The sequence below is a fragment of the Hemitrygon akajei genome, unplaced genomic scaffold, assembly GCF_048418815.1.
Source record: "Hemitrygon akajei unplaced genomic scaffold, sHemAka1.3 Scf000135, whole genome shotgun sequence".
Lineage (NCBI taxonomy): Eukaryota > Metazoa > Chordata > Chondrichthyes > Myliobatiformes > Dasyatidae > Hemitrygon > Hemitrygon akajei.
The window spans coordinates 10,644-30,747 of NW_027332021.1; the positions used below are offsets into that span (position 1 = coordinate 10,644).

General features: G+C 45.6%; 1 protein-coding gene across 1 annotated transcript; it reads right to left on the reverse strand.

The window, feature by feature from the left end:
• Nucleotides 1-2,690: 2,690 nt before the first annotated feature.
• Nucleotides 2,691-14,067, reverse strand: LOC140723775 (uncharacterized). The gene is made up of 3 exons (XM_073038308.1): nucleotides 13,904-14,067; nucleotides 12,767-12,940; nucleotides 2,691-7,394 (listed from the first exon to the last, which is right to left on the reverse strand). Exon 3 carries the CDS (start codon nucleotides 6,987-6,989, stop codon nucleotides 4,959-4,961), a length of 2,031 nt encoding a protein of 676 aa, XP_072894409.1. The 5' UTR covers nucleotides 6,990-7,394; nucleotides 12,767-12,940; nucleotides 13,904-14,067; the 3' UTR covers nucleotides 2,691-4,958.
• Nucleotides 14,068-20,104: the final 6,037 nt, after the last annotated feature.

Sequence of the window (20,104 nt, forward strand, 5' to 3'; positions counted from 1 at the left end):
TCTACACTCGCCGCTTATTGCTGGCGTCCGGGAAGAGAGAGACACACGCACACTATCATTTGCATCCATTTACCGAGCTAATATTGTAACTAGTTTGACAGCTCATCTCGGTGTCCCTGTATCTGCCATGGAAGCCTTCTTAGAAACATTACTGAAGTCCATCCAAACTCCCTCTACCTTCCTGCTTCGTTAAATTGCCGAGATTATTCCTTTAAGATCACAGTCATATTTCTGAGACATGACGTCCCCGTCACAAGACACCACTACTAATTATTCGCTTAGATGAACTACCTTCCGGGCTGTATATACATCAATTTTGTTAACCGGAATTTTCCCCCATGACATTCCCACGCCGATATAAAGAGAACTGATCTCAATATTCAAGAAATGAAGTGATAAGGGGAGCGATGTGGAATCGGTGAAGACGGGAGAAAAATACATTTATGAGCCACAAACTGTAAACGGAGTTTGGGGAATAAATTGAAGACAGATGTTTACATGACTAACGGCACAGCTTAATCGAGAACTCTGGGTTTATAATTTATGCACTTGTATGGAAATCACTCCAAAGTCCCGTCCAAATCAGTCCCATGATCCTAGAGTTCAGTGCTCTTTCAGTCATTCCCGCATGGCCCTCCCTCCACCGCGGACATCCATCCTTCAGCTGCCTGAAGTGAAAATTCCGCAGTAACACCCGTCCGCTCAGTAGCCTGCCTTTTCCTTCCATATTTGGGCATTGGCTCAGTGGAAAACTGGGCGAGATCCGCTTCCCGACAAAAACTCACCACCAAAATTCTCCAAGCCATATGATAAAGGACACGTAACTGACAGCCTTCCAGGAGAATGAACCGGGGCAAATAGAGCATAGTCTCCTGAGTAATAACTCTGGAATAGGGATCACACTGCGAAAATTCGCGGAAATCCGGATGGACATGAAATACAAGCAGAAGCTATTCCTTAATGAGACATTATCACGGCTAATATTTTCCCACGAAGTTTTTTTTTTTCCTTTTTCCGCATCTAATCTCATCGATTTATATTTAAAAAAAATGAATATTATTAAGTATTTCAAAGACTGAGCCTCCGCAGAACCTCGGGAGACACCTATTTAAGGTCTGTGTCATTTAAGGTAAAATTGGATAGGTATATGGACAGGAAATGAGTGGAGGGTTATGGGCTGAGTGCGGGTAGGAGGGACTAGGTGAGATTAAGATATCGGCACGGACTAGGAGGGCCGAAATGGCCTGTTTCCGTGCTGTGATTGTTATATGGTTATAGTCTATTGTCTATTGAAATGTTGCAAACATACACTACATTTGCTGAAGGGTATTCTTCCCGTCACAGTTCCAAATCATCCCGATTCCTAACCCTTTACCTGGGGAAAATTCTCTCTGTGTCCTTTCTTTTGTATCCTGTCTTGACGTCAGTTCATTTCTGTCCCTTGTATTCACTCTGTGGTTCTCCTCAGCTCCGCCTTCTACATCCATTCCCCACCGTCATACTCCTCATTTGAAGCTATATTCTATTCTCACAGTTTTCATGCAGTATTTGTGTACAGAATTGTCAGCGAATTTTAGGAAAGATATCAACAAAATAGACAGAGTACAGAGAAGATTTACGAGAATGTTACCTGGGTTTCAGCACCTAAGTTACAGAGAAAGGTTGAACAAGTTAGTTCTTTATTCTTTGGAGCGTAGAAGGATGAGGGAGGTCTTGATAGAGGTATTTAAAATTATGAGGGGGATAGATGGAGTTGACGTGGATAGGCTTTTTCCATTGAGAGTAGGGGAGATTTAAACAAGAGGAAATGTGTTGAGAGTTAGGAGGAAAATGTTTAGGGGTATAACGAGAGGGAACATCTTTACTCAGAGAGAGGTAGCTGTGTGGAACAAGCTTCCAGTAGAAGTGGTAGAGGCAGGTTGAATATTTTCATTTTTTAAAAATAGATAGGTATATGGACAGGAAAGGAATGGAAGGTTATGGGCTGAGTGCTGGTCGGTGGGACTATGTGAGACTAGAAGGGCTGAGATGGGCTGTTTCCGTGCTGTAATTGTTTTATGGTTTTATGGTTTAAGTTGCTTGGGAGTAGGTGCAGAGGAGATGTCAGGGCTATTTCTTCTTTTACTTAGAGAGTGGAGAATGTGTGGAATGGGCTGCCAGCAACAGTGGCGGAGGTGGATACAATAGTGTATTTTAATAGATTCTTGGATCAGTACATGGAGCTTAGGAAAATAGAGGGCTCTGTGTATCCCCACTTATTTCTAAGGTAGGGGCATGTTTGGCACAACTTTGTGGGCCAAGGGCCCTGTATTGCGCTGTAGGTTTTCTATGTTTCTCTGTTAACCCTTTAGAAAAAGGGAAATGAGCCATAATGTGGAAAGAAGCCATGAATAAGTAGGTTAACTATCAATGTCATTCTTCCCCAGCCCAGAGCTTTGATGGGCAAAGAACATCACAGACAGAACTGCAGTCAAATTGACTTCTTCAGATTGCAGCAAATTCAAGGGGAACCTCTTCACCCACAGTGTGGTGACTGTTTGTAATCCATCACCAGAGGGAGAGTGGGAGATGGTCAACAGGGGAGGATTGAAAAGGACTGTTATGGAACTGAATCACTGGCAGAGTCCAGCCAGCCTGAGTTGACTCTCTACTGTACACTGTTATAACTTCACTAAGTACTGGAGCCAGAGTTAAAAATAGAACTGATTTATTTGTCTTCGATCCAGAATATTAAACCCCAATCCCACAAAAGGTGAATATACAGCAGAAAAAACTCCTCCCGTGCCCAGTGACCAGGGTGCAGAGCTGGTTGTGGTGAGAAGCAGCAATAATTGCAGAGTTCAGCACCAATAGTCACTGTCGAAATTGCATTCAGCAACGGTGATGGACAAATATCCAGCATGCAGCTTATTGAAACTTTCTTCCCAGTGTGAACCCGTTAGTGTGTCTCAAGGTTAGATAACTGATGATTGGGAAGTTTTTAAGGAACAACAGAACTTAACTAAAAAGACAACACGGGGAGAAAAAATGAGGTACGAACGCAAGCTAGCCAGGAATATAAAGGAAGATAGCAAAAGCATTTTTTAGGTATGTGAAGAGAAAGAAGATAGTTAAGAACAATGATGGGCCCTTGAAGAATGAATTGGGTGAAATTGTTATGGGAAACAGAGAAATGGCAGAAGAATTTAATGAGTACTTTAGATCTATTTTCACTAAAGAAGACACAAGCAATCTCCCAGATGTATGGATGGGCCAAGGACATAGGGTAACAGAGGAAATGAAACAGATTGACATTCGGAAGGAAACGGTGATGAGAAGACTGATGGGACTGAAGGCTGACAAATCCCCAGGTCCAGATGGTCTGCACTGGAAATTGCAGATGCATTGGTAATCATTTCCCAATGTTCCTTAGATTCAGGATCAGTTCCTGAGGATTGGAGAATGGCTAATGTTATCCCACTTTTTAAGAAAGGAGGGGGGAGAAAACAGAGAACTATCGACCAGTCAGCTTGACATCGGTTGTGGGAAAGATGCTAGAGTCCATTATTAAGGATGAAATAGTGTCATATCTAGATAGCAGTGATAGGATTGGGCCAAGCCAGCGTGGATTTACCAAGGGTAAATCATGCTTGACTAATCTGTTGGAGTTTTTTAGGATGTAACCAGGAAGTTAGACGGGGGAGATCCAGTGGATGTAGTGTACCTCGATTTTCAGAAGGCATTTGATAAGGTCCCACATAGAAGATTGGTGGGTAAAATCAAAGCTCAGGGCATCCGGGGGAAGGCATTGACATGGATAGAAAACTGGTTGGCAGATAGAAAGCAAAGGGTAGCGGTGAATGGGTGTTTCTCGGAATGGCAGGTGGTGACTAGTGGGGTGCCACAGGGCTCGGTATTGGGACCACAGCTGTTTACCATTTATGTTAACGATTTGGATGAAGGCATAGAAAATAACATCAGCAAATTTGCTGATGATACTGAGCTGGGTGACAGTGTGACATGTGATGAGGATGTTAGGAGAATTCAGGGTGACTTGGATAGGCTGGGTGAGTGGGCAGATACTTGGCAGATGGCGTTTAATGTGAATAAGTGTGAGGTTCTCCACTTTGGGAGTAAGAACAGGAAGGCAGATTATTATCTGAATGGTGTAGAGTTGGGTAAGGGAGAAATACAAAGAGATCTAGGAGTCCTTGTTCATCAGTCACTGAAGGTGAATGAGCAAGTGCAGCAGGCAGTGAAGAAGGCTAATGGAATGTTGGCCTTTATTACAAAGGGAATTGAGTACAAGAGCAAGGAAATCCTCTTGCATTTGTACAGAGCCCTGGTGAGTCCACACCTGGAGTATTGTGTACAGTTTTGGTCTCCAGGGTTAAGGAAGGACATCCTGGCTGTAGAGGAAGTGCAGCGTAGATCACGAGGTTAATTCCTGGGATGTCTGGACTGTCTTATGCAGAGAGGTTAGAGAGACTGGGCTTGTACACGCTGGAATTAAGGAGATTGACAGGGGGTCTGATTGAAACATATAAGATTATTAAGGGATTGGACAAGATAAGAGGCAAGAAATATGTTCCAGATGCTGGGAGAGTCCAGTACCAGAGGGCATGGTTTGAGAATAAGGGGTAGGTCGTTTAGGACAGAGTTAAGGAAAAACGTCTTCTCCCAGAGAGTTGTGGGGGTCTGGAATGCACTGCCTCGGAAGGTAGTGGAGGCCAGTTCCCTGGATGCTTTCAAGAAGGAGCTAGATAGGTATCTTATGGATAGGGGAATCAAGGGATATGGGGACAAGGCAGGAACCGGGTATTGATAGGAATTGATCAGCCATGATCTCAAAACAGCGGTGCAGGCTCGAAGGGCCAAATGGTCTACTTCTGCACCTATTGTCTATTGTCTATTGTCTATAACTGAGTGAATCCCTTCCCACATTCACAGCAGGTGAACAGTCTCTCCCCAGTGTGAACTCAAGGATGCACATTTGATGGAGATGGCTGAGAGAAAATCTTCCCAATGTCTGAGCAGGTAAATGGCCTCTGCCCAGTGTGAACTTGCTGATGTACCTTCAGCTGAGATGACCAAGTGAATCCCTTCCCGCAGTCCGAGCAGATGTACGGCTTCTCCCCAGTGTGAACTCTCTGATGTACCTTCAGGTTAAATGAGCAAGTGAATCCCTTCCCACAGTCCGAGCAGGTGAATGGCTTCTCCCCAGTGTGAACTGATTTATGTACCAGCAGTTTTGATGACTGAGTGAATCCCTTCCCACAGTATGAGCAGGTGAACGGCTTCTCCTCAGTGTGAATTTGTTGGTGTCTCTGTAGGTGGGATGACCGAGTGAATCTCTTCCCACAGTCTGAGCACAGGAAGGGCCTCTCTCCAGTATGAATTCGCTGGTGTGTCAGTAGGTCGTGTGACTTAGTGAATCTCTTCTCACAGACTGAGCAGGAGAATGGCCTCTCCCCAGTGTGAACTCGCTTATGTACCCGTAGGTCAGATAACTGAGTGAATCCCTTCCCACAGTCTGAGCAGGTGAACGGCTTCTCCCCAGTGTGAAATCGCTGGTGTCTCTGTAGGTCAGATGACTGAGTGAATCCCTTCCCACAGTCTGAGCAGGTGAACGTCTTCTCCCCAGTGTGAACTCGCTGGTGTCTCTGTAGGTGGGATGACTGAGTGAATCTCTTCCCACAGTCTGGGCACAGGAAAGGCCTCTCTCCAGTGTGAATTCGCTGGTGTGCCAGTAGGTCGGGTGACTCAGTGAATCCCTTCCCACAGACTGAGCAGGTGAATGGCCTCTCTCCAGTGTGAATTCGCTGGTGTCTCTGTAGGGGGAATAACTGTGTGAATCCCTTTCCGCATTCCAAGCAGGTGAACGGCCTCTCTCCAGTGTGAACTCGCTGATGTACCTTCAGTTGTGATGAGCAAGTGAATCCCTTTCCGCAGTCTGAGCAGCTGAACGGCCTTTCTCCGGTGTGAACTCGCTGATGTACCTTCAGCTTAGATGAGCAAGTAAATCCCTTCCCACAGACTAAACAGCTGAATGGCCTCTCCCCAGTGTGAACTCTCTGATGTACCAGTAGTTCTGAGGACCAAGTGAATCCTTTCCCGCAGTCTGAGCAGGTGAATGGCCTCTCCCCAGTGTGAACTCGCTGGTGACTCAGTAGGTCGGATGACTTAGTGAATCCCTTCCCGCAGTCTGAGCAGGTGAATGGACTCTCCCCAGTGTGAATTCGCTTGTGTATCAGTAGGTCGGATGACCGAGTGAATCGCTTCCCGCATTCTGAACAAGTGAATGGCTTCTCCCCAGTGTGAACTCGGTTATGTACCCGTAGATCAGATGACCGACTGAATGTCTTCCCACAGTCTGAGCAGGTAAACGGTTTCTCCCCGGTGTGAACTCGCTGGTGTCTCTGTAGGTCGGATGACTTAGTGAATCCCTTCCCACAGTCTGAGCAGGTGAACGGCCTCTCTCCAGTGTGAATTCGCTGGTGTGCCAGTAGGTCAGGTGACTCAGTGAATCCTTTCCCGCAGTCTGAGCAGGTGAATGGCCTCTCTCCAGTGTGAACTCGCTGGTGTCTCTGTAGGTGGAATAGCCGTGTGAATCCCTTTCCACAGTCTGAGCAGGTGAATGACCTCTCTCCGGTGTGAACTCTCTGATGTACTTTCAGTTTAGATGAGAAAGTGAATCCCTTTCCGCAGTCTGAGCAGGTGAACGGCTTCTCCCCAGTGTGAACTCGCTGGTGACTCAGTAGGTGGGATGAGTTGGTGAATCTCTTCTCACAGACAGGGCAGGTGAACAGCCTCTCCCTAGTGTGAACTTGCTGGTGTCTCTGTAGGTGGGATGACTTAGTGAATCTCTTCCCACAGTCTGAGCAGGTGAATGGCCTCTCCCTGGTGTGAACTCGCTGATGTAGCTTCAGTTTGGATGAGCAAATGAATCCCTTCCCACAGTCTGAGCAGGTGAACAGCCGCTCCCCAGTGTGAACTCGCTGGTGTGCCATTAGGTCAGATGACCGAGTGATTCATTCCCCACAAATTCAGCAGACGACCAGCCTCTGCCCAGTGTGAACTGACTGGTGCATCTACAGTTAGGAAGACTGACTGAATCCCTTCTCACTCCGAGAACAGGTGAATGGCCTTGCCAAGTGTGAACTTGCTGATGTACCTTCAGTTGAGATGATGGAGTGAATCCATTCCAATAGTCTGGGCAGGTGAATGGCTTCCCCCATGAGTAAAATGATGGGTGTGCTGGTCGATCAGATGATCAAGTGAATCCCTCCCCACAGTCTGAGTAGGAAGAATGATTGAGTGAATCCCTTGCTCCAATTCTTAAATATCTGGACAGACAGAAAAACTGGTGTGTTGTGTCCGTGATTCCTGAAGAGAAATCCCTTGTCGTTTTTAACCTGTAAAAAGATTTACAACATCCATCAATGGGTGAAGGACAATATTTCAGATGAGATCACTTTGATCACCAAGGTGTGATCTGACATCACACTGTTACAGTGAGAGTCAACCTAAGTTGCAGAGAGAAATCATCTTCGAACTGGGCACAGGGCTGGTATCTGGAATGGAAGGGTACCTTGTATCTCTAATTTCTGTCACCAGCCCTGGATCATTTCCTAGTAGCTTGCTGCACACTTCTACTTTGGGAATTCTACTGATTGAGAGCACATTTGAAAAACTCTACCCCATCTTGTCCTTTTACAGTATGGAAGTCCCAGTCAATGTAAGTAAAGTTAAAATCACTTCCTATATCAATCTTTGTTTCTAGGCATAGTCTGTGATCTCTCTGTAAATTTGTTCCTTTCAATCCCTCAGACTGATGGGTGCAACCAACTCCCAGTAATGGTAACAATGTCATAATTCAATGCAGTGAGCTCATCTGACTTTCCTACGGTGCTTCTTGCATTAGATATATGCAGGTCAGCACATTCGCCGCACCATGCACAACCTTTTGTTTGCTGACTTTGTCTGAAGTCTGAACAACATCTGATTGGTGTGAAGAAAACAACCACTTCCGCAATGTCACAGAAACAAAGGAGCTGATTGTGGATTACAGAAGGAATAGAGACAGGCTAACCCCTATTAACATCAATGGATCTGGAGTTGAGAAGATAAACAGCTTTAAGTTCCTCGGCATACACATCATTGTGGACTCACATGGTCTGTACTTACTGGCTGTGTGGTGAAAAGAGCAGAGTAGAACCTCTTTCACCTCAGATGGTTGAAGAAGTTTGGTATGGGGCCCCAAATCCTAAGAACTTTCTACAGGAACACAACTGAGAGCATCCTGACTGGGTGCATCACTGCCTGTCATGGAAAGTGTATTTCCCTCAATCGCAGGACTCAGCAGAGAGTGGCTCGGACAGCCCAGCACATCTGTAGATGTCCGCTATTCAGGACATTTACAAAGACAGGTGCGTAAAAGGCTCAGCAAGTGTATTCGGCATTGTCTATGGATGAGTCTAAGGATTAGGAGGAAGTAAAAAGGGCTATACTGAGGAGTTACGAGTTGGTGCCAGGAATTCGATACTAAACTACAACATGTAAAGGGGAGTGACAATGTAATTGCTGATTGTATTTCCAGATGTTAATTTGAACGTGTATCTATATTATTTTTGTAGTTAAGACAACTTCTGTATTTTGTTAAACTCTGTAATTCTGTAATATGTTTTATTAGTTAACTTTCACCTTGGTGAAAATTCCTGGAAGGATGGGGGCGTTATGAGTGATGAACAGACCTAATGCACAATGGGGTGCAGAGTTAACCACCACCCCCCCCTCCGAGAACCATGGACTATTACTGTTGCTATGCTGCTGATGGTAGAGAGAGACAAAACACAGGCACGGACATTTGGTACAGATAAGATGGGAAGAGACAGACTGTTGATTTATTGTATTTTGACTCTTCCTGGATTATTTACTTTCACTACAAGGACTTTACTTTGCTCGTTAACATTCCTCAGAAGACTGCAGGAGTGGCCTGATTTGATGGACACAGTCATTCAGAGTTGATGGATAGCTGAGACCCCGTTAGTAGGGATAAAAGACAGGTCTGGAGAGACACCCTTCTGACACACCAGTGGACACTGACTGAGGGTTGTGAACCCACAAGGAAGATGGGGATTTTGGAGACCGAATCAGGAGATCGGTCAATAAAACTCCCAGTGTGACAGCAGGGCTGGTGGGGTTTAGTGTGTGTGTCCACTCATGCCAGAGTGACAAGTCCACCACAGAAGAACGGTCTAGCTGAAGGACGGTGGGGTCAATAGCCGAATGACCACAATGGTGCAACGGAATCAAAAAGCAACAGGAAGGTTTGCTGACTGCAGCTGCTCAATCTCTCACTCTCTCTCTCTCCCTCCAACGATTACCACACAACAACTATACCTTCCTCAGCACGCATGAACTGAACTGAACTTTATACTTTTCTATGACAATTCTTTTACCCCTAGACATTGATAGAGCTTGTTTATTATTGCTAATTATTATTCCCACACTTTTAGTTTTATTATTGCCAACCTGTGTTATATCTAAATTTGCATTATTGGTATTGTTTTGCTTATTTTACGAATAAACACTTTTGAAAATAGTACCACCAGACTCCAACAGATTCTTCTCTCTCTGCTGGTCTGACACCTAGTTACGGGGTACGTAACACAGGTAACACAATTTCTGTATTGGACATAAATATTTCCCCTGAACCTTCCACCTGACGGTGGTGAACTCAGTGATGGCAATGCCAATGTATATAAAGGGAAGGGCAGTAGTCTATCTCATTGGAGTCCGGCACATTTGTGATGTGAAAGCTACTTGTTGCTCAGGGCAAAAGTTTTGATATCATTATGCACCCAGAGAGAATGGGTTCAAACATGTTCTCACAGGTAGAAAGTTCAGAACATGAGGAGGTTGAACAAGCAACACACTCAAAATGCTGGAAGAATTCTGCAGGCCAGCGAGCATCTATGGAAAAGTCCACTAATGTTGAATTCCTCCAGAATTTTGTGTGATTACTTAGATTTCCAGCTTCAGCAGATTTTCTCTTGTTTGTGATTGGTGGATGAACAAAGGTGATTTTCTCAACTGGTGATGTAAATGATTTTGTCCCCTTTCTCCGAGTTCCCAATCCTTGCAATCAGATAGCTGGAGCTCAACTCTGTCTGAGAGATCCATCGGTCCCCATTCCCTCATTAGCCAGAAGCTCTCCGGGGCCCACCCTTTTTGACAGGTAACGGGTGACAGGTGTGTGACAGGTAACATTGTGGGATCTACATGGAAGAGACCGTTTTCAACTGTACTGGATGTGGACTAATATCCTAATATAATAACAGCCTCATGTTTCTTCCAACAGTCTGCGACTTCTGTGTCAATTTGTTCCTCTGGATCCCTCTGAGTGTTCGGTGTCTGTTCTATAGTCCCACAAACATGGTCATACCTTCCATATTTCTCCGTTCTACCCATAATGTCTCCCTTGATGATTCCTCCAGTTTGTCCTCACTGAGCACTGTAGTGGCTGAATACTAACACCACCTATTTTCCTTTCATCTCTGCCGTTTTGTTACCGCTAAAGCAACGGAAATCCGATTGTGGAGGTGAGGGTGGTGTTCAAGCGGAGACGCATACAGTATATAAAGTGTTGTGCACTGGACTCATTCCCCACCCTCTCTACACACACACACACACACACACACACACACACACACACACACACACACACACACACACACACACACACACACACACACACACACACACACACACACACACACCTCTTTAACACCACTGAGGCCAGACATATATCGCGAGTCATTTTGTCGAGGATTTTGGTTCCATCTACAACAGGGAGACTCTCTCCTTGGCCAACCTTTTTAATTTTATTTCTGATTTCCAATCAGACATGCTGGTCCACGGTCATTTGTACTACCAACATCAGGCTGAAGAAGCAACACCTCACATCCCGTGTGGGTGGCTCCAACCTGACGGCATTTGCATCGATTTCTCCAGCCTCTAGTAGTTTCCCACTTCTCTCCTTTTTCTGTTTCCCCTCGGGAAGGGAAATGAGTGAAGAAGACTAATGCATGAGGTGAGTGGTAAATTTAGAGGGTGAGAGAGAGGGGAAGACAGTGTGGGATATGGGAGCTAGAAGGAAGAGTGTTTGGGAGAGTGAGGAGAAGAGGGTGGGACATAGGGAGAGAGTTGGAATTGGAGAATGGAGGAGGTTACAGAGAGGCAGAGGTAAGTCAGTGAGAGAGAAGAGTTAGAGGGAGGAGAGAGGGTGTGCGAGGCAGGGGGAGATGGAGAGGGTAAGACAGAGGGTGACTGAGATTGAGGGTGAGGTAGTGGATGATGGGGGTAGGGACAGGGATTGTGGGATGGGAGAGAGAATGGAAGAGTAAGAGAAACAGAGAGGACTGAAGGGGAGAGAGTGTGAGAGAAATGAAGAGAGAGGCATGAGAGAGTAAGGAGATGAAGAAACAGGAGAGAGGAGTACGATTTGTTGATACAGGGGTGAAAGAGAAGGGGGGAGCGAGGAAAGGGGTGAAAGAGAGTACGACACTGGTCGAGTAAGGGTGTAACAGAAAGGGATAGAGTAGAGGAAAGGGGAGGAAGTGAGATGGTGAGGAAGCAAGGGTGATTGACAGGGGCAATGATAAGGAAGGGGTGAGGGAGAGACGAGACAGTGAGGGAAAGAGGGAGCAAGAAGGGGGGGCTGGAGTATAGGGCCTATGATGAAGAGGGACTGTGAGGAGTGAGTGGTGAGGAAGATGGAGGAAGTAACTGGGGTGAGCGAGAAAGGCAGGGAGATGGTGTGTTTGATTTGAATTGTGAGACTAACTATTTATTCAGTCCACAGTTGCATTGCTGTTAATCATGTATGTTCACAAGTCACCGAACAAATCCACCATGGAATTACAGTTCCACGCTGGGAGTTTTACGGCAGACAGGGACCTACTGCAAATCGCCGTACAATGTCAACCCCAGCTGATGCTGGTGTTTCTCCTGTTCAGGTGGCGGTGGGGAAGGGGTTGATCTCAGGTTTGTGTAAATCGGGGGCCGGTTGCAGTGGGAAAGGGTCGGGACTGGACCAGACAGCTGGAGGCTCCGGGATCTCCAGTCTTGCATACCTGGTTTTAGGTTTGGGCCTGAGTTGGGATTGCGAGATCAGACTGTTGTGGTTCCCCAAGCTGGGAGGCTGGATGTGAGTAAAGGGGACCTGTCTATGTGTTGGTGTGGGGTGAATGGTAAGAAATGTGAGGTAATGTAAATTACCCAGGGAGGGGGTAAATTAAGTTTGTCAACGAGGGAGGATCAGGTCCACTGGATCAGACAGATCAGCTTGCGTGTCCTTTCAGGAGGCAACAATTCTTTCTTCATCTTAATTACTGTCTAATCTTCCTGTTAACATTGAGTTTGTTACAGAGCCTCAGAGTCTGCAAGCAGATGATTGGGAGGAAGCAGAGGGTAATGGTGAGAGCCTGTTTCTTGGACGAGTCTTGTGCTTAGTGACGTTCCCTGGGGCTATGCCCATTGCTACTTGTCATCTATGTCAGTAATATGGTTGAGTAAGTATAGGATACGGGGAGAGAGTTTGCAGCATTCAAACAATTACTTTTTTTGAAAGATACTCAGTATAACCACCGCGCTCTCTTTCCCTCTTCCCACTCAGAAGTGACCAAAAGCTACTTCAGTAGATGCAAGATCTGGAACTGAGCAAACACTGTGAGGGAAAGGGAGCGGTTTTAAAGGGCTGGGCTGCCCTTTAACTGAAACTCACCAAACTTTTTCCTGACTGAATCACTGGAATCTCCAAGTCAAATGGGTTCTCTCCAGTTGATGCTCTCAATCCTCAGGCCGGTTCACTTGTTGCTGTTCCCTGGTCTTCAGTCGTGGTTTGCTTCCAGTTGGGGTTTTTCTTCCAATGAATCTCTCACCGCAAGTCCAACTTTAACTTGAAAGATAATGAAGCATATTAACAATAAAAGGTAACCAAACATTTCTGCATAATGTTACTAAGAACAAAGCTCACTGAAATTTAAAGATTGAAAGCAAATATAATGATCTCAGTGAACAATCTTTTATTGTCCCTCACACGTCACAAAATGATATGGATTAAGAAGGAGCCACGATTCAGTCATGGTAAAACATAAGACACCGGAACAGAATTAAGTGATTCGATCCATCTGGTCTGCCCCACCATTCATGCATGGCTGATTTTTATCGCAACATCATATTCCTGTCTTCCTCTTGTAACCCCGAAACTACCTAACAATCATGAATTTATTAATATGTCATAAATATACCCAAATGGCAGCCTCAACCAACCTCTGCAGCAACAAATTCCACAGATCAGACATCTTTTGGCCAAAAAGTTTTTCTCATCTCAGTTTTAAAGGGAAGCATCTTTATTCTGAGACTGTGCCGTCAGATCACAGACTCTCTGTCTAATGGAAACATCCTCTCCATGTCCACTGTATCCAGGCTTTTCAGCATTCGGTAGGTTTACTTAACCACCCCCTCCCCTTTCACCCCCGTCTGAACTCCATTGAGCACAGGTCCAGAACCATCAAATGCTCCTCATACATAAAGCCGATCATTCCTGAGATTATTCTTGCAAACCTTGTTAGCAATACCCTACGTGATCGTGTTTCACAAAGCGGGGGGCGGGGCAGATCTGCGGCGCACAGCCTCACGTGACCTGTTGGCGGGACTCCCATTTCAGTTCTGCGGAAATAGACAGCCTGGGCTCCTGGTTTGGATCGTTCAATGCAGATTCAGTGAAGTCGACACATTTCTGACGAGCCCAGATGAGTAACTGAGTAATTAATTGAGTACTAAATGAGTAATTGGCTCTCAGTTTGGGGCTGACGGCCAACATCGGATGTCCCCGCTCGGGATCGCTCTCAATACTCACCGATGGGAAAGGGATATCTTCGGCCCGCAGACGGTAATCTCGACCCCCTTCTCCCCGATCCAGGAGGCGAATATCCTTTACCGACCCTGCAGTCAATCCACTTTTCCGCTGATCGAAAGGGAAAACACTGCCCACACGGAGACAGTGAGCATGCGGGTATAGATTGTTACATCATCCGGAGGGCGGGACCTCGGGAACAGATGCGCAGATGCTGCCCATCTGTGGTTAAATGGGAGGGGCAAATGGGATCACGTGACTAGTAGGTTCTCCCACCCCGGGCAGTGTCTCCAGCTACCCACTACTCTGTTTCTCACCTTTAATGTATGAGACATTTTAACCCCCAGGAGAAATATATCGTCTGTCCACTCTATCTATTCCTCTCGTAATCTTGAAACCTCCATCCAGTCTCACCCCAGCCTGCGCCGCTCTGGAGAAAACAACACAAGTTTGTCCAACCTCTCGTTATAGCTCATGCCCTCTAATCCAGGCAGTATCCTGGTAAACCTCTTCCACACCCTCTCCAAAGCCCCGACATCCTTCCGAGAATGGGGGCGAACAGAACTGTATGAAACACTCCAGATGTGGCCTAACTAGTTTTATAAAGCTGTGTTACGAACTGTAACGTTTGAGAAACCAACCAGTAGCAATAGAGTTCACACTGGAGTCTGGTTTTGATGTTAAACCATTTCTTTATTAGGATCTACTTATAATAACTTAGCGAAATAAAGGAAAGTTTATGTGCTATGTGTAAATATAACTCCCAAACTATCGAGCCTGAGGTAACAAAGCTGAGAGACTTGAGATGGTAAAGTAGTAAAATTCAGTAATCCCCGGAATAAATGATGGGAGAGAGATATTTGTAATCCAGGGTGAAACGTAGAGAAAAGGCCGTTACTTCAAAATAACCGTCGTCGAAGTTCTTATCCGTTGAATCCGTCCACATACGAGTTATCAGCGAAAGTGACCTGTCACAGGAATACCGTCTTCCAGGGGTTACCGTACAACATACCCAGGCAAGGGTTAACACAAGCGGTCCCCCAAGATATTCCGCAATCCATTCCTATGGATTATACGAAGTGACAGCCACATACATTCGTTGCGGTTCCGTGCACCGATGATCAACCCACTCTTGTGGGCATAGGAGAGTTCCAAGCCTCAGCTGCGAGTAACTGAAGCTATCAGCTTTTCCTCTCTCTCTCTCTCTCTCTCTCTCTCTCTCTCTCTCTCTCTCTCTCTCTCTCTCTCTCTCTCTCTCTCTCTCTCTCTCCCTCTCCCTCTCCCTCTCCCTCTCCCTCTCCCTCTCTCTCCCGACTGCCTGTCTGCAGATCGCTCTCTCTCTCTCTCTTTTATGATTAATCCACAGTTAGCGCTGTCAGCCTGTGACTGACGTCATAGTCCCGCCTCCTCACGCCGGCGCTCTTAAAGAAACAGTCACAGTACGACCGCAGGCACGTAACAGTTGCAACACAACTTCCCGACTTTTGAACTCAGTGCTTCAACTAATAAAGACAACCATGCCATTTGCCTTCTTAACCACCCGATCAATCTGTGCAGTCTCTTTCAGGGAGCGATGAACTTGGAGTCTGAGATCCCTCTGATCATCAACACTGTTCAGGGTTTTGCAGTTAACAGTGTACTGTCTCATACATTCGACCTACCGAGCTGCCGAGATGATCATCACTGATCAAATCTCACTGAGATTTCTCAGGTCCTGTTGAATTTATTACCAAGTGCACAAGTACGGGAAGGTACAGGTACAGAGAAACACTGACTTGTGGCAGCATCACAGGCAAGTACATTCGGATAACACACGGAACACAGATTATACGATTCTCTGTCAGTAACAATCTATTATCTATAAACATGTCATTAACCGTATTTTATATACAGTACTTTCTGTCATGATCAATATTTAAATGTGCAATAACGGACTTGGAAATGTTGAATTTGGTCCATGTTTCCATTCCTCCTGTAATCCACAACCAGCTCCTTTGTTTTTGACACAATGAGGGTGAGGTTGTTTTCTTGACACCACTGTGTCGGGGTGATGACTTCTTCTCTGTCGGCTGTCTCGTTATTATTTGAGATTAGGCCAGTCAGTGTAGTGTCGTCAGCAAATTTAATAAGCAGATTGGAGCTGTGGGTGCCGACACAAGTCATGGATATACAGAGAGTAAAGGAGGGGGCAAGGAGACGCCCCTGTGGGGTATGTGTGCTGGGGGTCAGAGAGACAGAGGTGAGGGAGCCCACTCTCGCGGTCTGACAGGAAGTCCAGGATCCAGCTACACAAGGCAGGGTGAAGGCCGAGGTCTCTGAGCTTCTTGTCGATACTTCACGCCTTCGTATGGCTACAGCTCTGCCCATGACTGCAAGGAACTGCAGAGAACTTTGGGGAACAGAGAACATCAGAGAAACAAGCCTCCCCTCCATGGACTCTCCCTACACTTCCCCTGCCTCGGAAAAGCAGGCCATGTACTCAGAGATCCTCACAACCTGGACATTCTTGCTGCAAAACCCGCTCCCCATCGGGGAAGAGATACAAAAGCCTTAAAGCGCGAAACACCAGGCTCAAGGACGGCTTCCTCTCTGCGGTTATAAGCCAAATGAATGATAAAATGGACTCGACCTCACAATGTAACTCGACGTGACACTGCACCATATGTCTATCTGCACTGCACTTTCTCTGCAGCCATAATGCTTTGTTACAGTTATTGTCTTGTCGTATATCAACTCAATGTACTGTCGTAATGTATTGATCTGTGTGGCTGGTAGGTCAGGCAAGATTTTCACTGTAGCTCAGTACATGATGATAATAAACAATATCCCCATTTTAATTGTGTGGAAACATTAGACAGACTGAGCTCCTGCTTTGGAAACTCAGAAGGAAACTTAACTGACTGTTGTAATTTCTGAGGAATGCAAATAAACGGAAAAGGCTTCAATCTCGCATTACGATCTGCGGTAACTGGGATCAGGTGACCGGTGGTGGGTCTCCCATATCAATATCAGAATCTGGTTTAATAGCACCGGCATATGTCCTGAAATCTGTTGTCTCTGCGGCAACAGGAGAACCTAATTCATAACAATAGATTTTAACAGCTATGAATTACAATAATATATATATTAAATCGTTAAATTATATAAGTAGTGCAAAAAGAAACATAAAAACTGAACTAAACTCTTAATTGTGGAAATTCTGGAGCAAAGCTTAACTGAACTGTTCACATTGATGAGAAGCTCAGGAAAATAAAAAATAAAAAATAAAATATAAAATAAAAAAAACTCATCTCCACTCCTCTGACTTCACCCCATACCCTTTGATGCGCTGGCTAATCAAGAAGCTATCTATCTCTGCCTTAAATACACCCAATGACTTGGCTCCACAGCCACTCATGGCCACAAATTCCACAGATTTACCACCCACTGAGAGAAGTAATTTATCCGCATCTCTATTCCAAATGGACGTCCTTCAATGCTGAAGACATGCCCTCTTGTCCTAGTATCCCCTACCATTGGAAATTTACTTTGCCATATCTAATCTGTAAAGGCCTTTTAACATTCAGAATATTTCTATGAGATCCCTATTATTCTCCTGAACTCCAGGGGACACAACCCATGAACTGTCAGACCCTTCTCATATGGAATAATGAATATTGCTGGAATAATTCTAGTGAATCTTCTCTGAACCCTCTCCAATGCCAGTATATCATTTCTGAAATAAGGATCCCAAAACTGCACACAATGTGTCATCTCACGAGTGCCTTACGGACCTGCACCATCGCATCCCTGCTCTTAATTCAACCCATAGAGACTCTACCATCCAATCATATGTCATCTCCTTCCAATGATTTAATACTGTACACAGGGCCACATCACTTCCTGTGCCTACTCACCTCTCTTTCAGATACACAGTACATCGTTGGACTTCCAGCTCCCAATGGCAGCCACTCTTTAGCCAAGTCTCACAGATAGCTACAGCGTCATGTTTGCCAATCTGTAGCTGGATTTCAAGAGTGTCCATTTTATTCCTGATGCTGCGTGCTTTCAAATACAACACTCAGTCCAGCATTTGTTGCTTTCTGTTTTAATTGCACGTTGACTCTAATGCCCTGTAACTCATGCCATTGGTTTTGATTAAGCTTCATCTCCTGACTGTTCTTTCTATAATCTCTGTTACACGCCATCTTTGATTTATTTCTGTTTTCCCCTCCCTCTGCCCAATCACTCCGGTTCCCATCTCTCTGTCAAATTCGTTTGAACCCTCACTAACAGCTTTATTCAATATGGCTGCTAGGATATTGCACCCCTTTGTATTCAGGTGTAACCCGTCCTTTTTGTACTGGTCGTACCTCCCCCGGAAGAGGCTCCAATGATCCAGGAATCTGAAGCCCTGCCCCCTACACTAGTCTCTCAGCCACACATTAATACGCCTGATCATGCTATTCTTTCGTCGCTAGCACGTGGTGCAGGCAGCAATCCTGAGATTACTACCCCAGAGGTCCACAGGGGTAACGTTTCTGTTTACGTTCTATGTTGGCAACGTTTCTGTTTACGTTCTATGTCAATGCATCGGATGAAAGTATTGATGGCCCTGTGGCCAAACTTACGAATGAAGTCGAATATTGAAAGGACCAGATAGGGAGGTTGTGGAGGGCTATAGTATCTGGTTATCACAATGCCATAAATACAATATAAATGTACAAACGATAGGCTTGCTCCGCGGCTGGAGATTCTAAATTGGAGAATGGCGCTTTATTCACAAAATCCTCATAGCCCACTTTGACTGTGCACTGATCCCAGCAATGGAACCCGCCACTGCAGCCCCACAGTGCACTATGTACTGATTGCAAAGCTACGAAATTTCATATGAATAGCCTCCCCTACCCCAACTCCACTCTTTCTGCGTCACCAGCAGACTGGGACATCTCATATCTCGCTGCCTCCGCCAAGACATTAAACTGTGAACAACTGTGGTCAGGGACTGATCTCTGGGATTCTCCAAACGCTGCCTCCTTCCAGTCTGAAAACGACCCTCTCATCCAGCCACACACTACCGGCAGTTTATCGATCTCCAACGAAAAAGCCTAATCACCTAATCCTGAGGTTCAATACCATTGCTGACTCTGACTTTACCACCGATAGATACCAGGAGGGACATAATAATCTGAAAGTCTCTAGTCACAGCCGTGTAAATAAAATGTGATCTCAGTAGGTGTGTCGCGCATGCTCAGAAAGCGAAGGAGACAGACAAACTGAGCCAGGCCACAGACTGACGAAGGGGAGCAATGATCCATTTTGATACAGACGGAAGCAGAGAGTTTAATATTGTGCCTGATGCCGGAACTGTGGCCAGTTAGAAGATAAAGTCTTGTTCCTCCAAACTATTTTGAGCTGTGACAGTGCTTTTTATCAGAAGGCACCATGGGGCCTAAAATTACCTCAGTTGAAATGTTGCCCTTCACCCACTGACGTGCTTTTGTAAACTTTTAGCAGTGTAGAAAAGTCAAAGGATTTGTGATTGGGAATCACAAACACAACAGGAATTAATTCTTACTCTCAATAATTTCTCCTTTGGCTCCTCCCACTTCCTCCAAACCAAAGGCGTAGCCATGGGCACCGGCATGGGTCGCAGTTATGCCTACCTTTTTGTTGGCTTTGTGGAACAGTTCATTTTCCAAGCCTATATGGGCATCCGTCCCCCTCTTTTCCTTCGCTACATAGACGACTGCATTGGCACTGCCTCCTGCACGCATGCTGAGCCCGTTGACTTCATTAACTTTGCCTCCAATTTTCACCCTGCCCTCAAATTTACCTGGTCCATTTCTGACACCTCCCTCCCCTTTCTTGATCTTTTTGTCTCCATCTCTAGAGACGGCTTATCTACTGATATCTACTATAAACCTACAGACTCTCACAGCTACCTGGACTGTAGCTTCCCATCTTCGCACCCTGTCTCTTACAAAAATGCTATCCCCTTCTAACAATTCCTCCGTCTCCGCCGCATCTGCTCTCAGGATGAGGCTTTTCGTTCCAGGACGAAGGAGATGTCTTCCTTTTTTAAACAAAGGGGCTTCCCTTCCTCCACCATCAACTATCAAGCTTGGGAAACAATGTTTAAAGTCTTACGATGGTAAAGTAGAAAAGTTCAGTAATCCACGGAATAAGTGAGTGAGAGGAGAGATTTGTAAATCCACACGAACA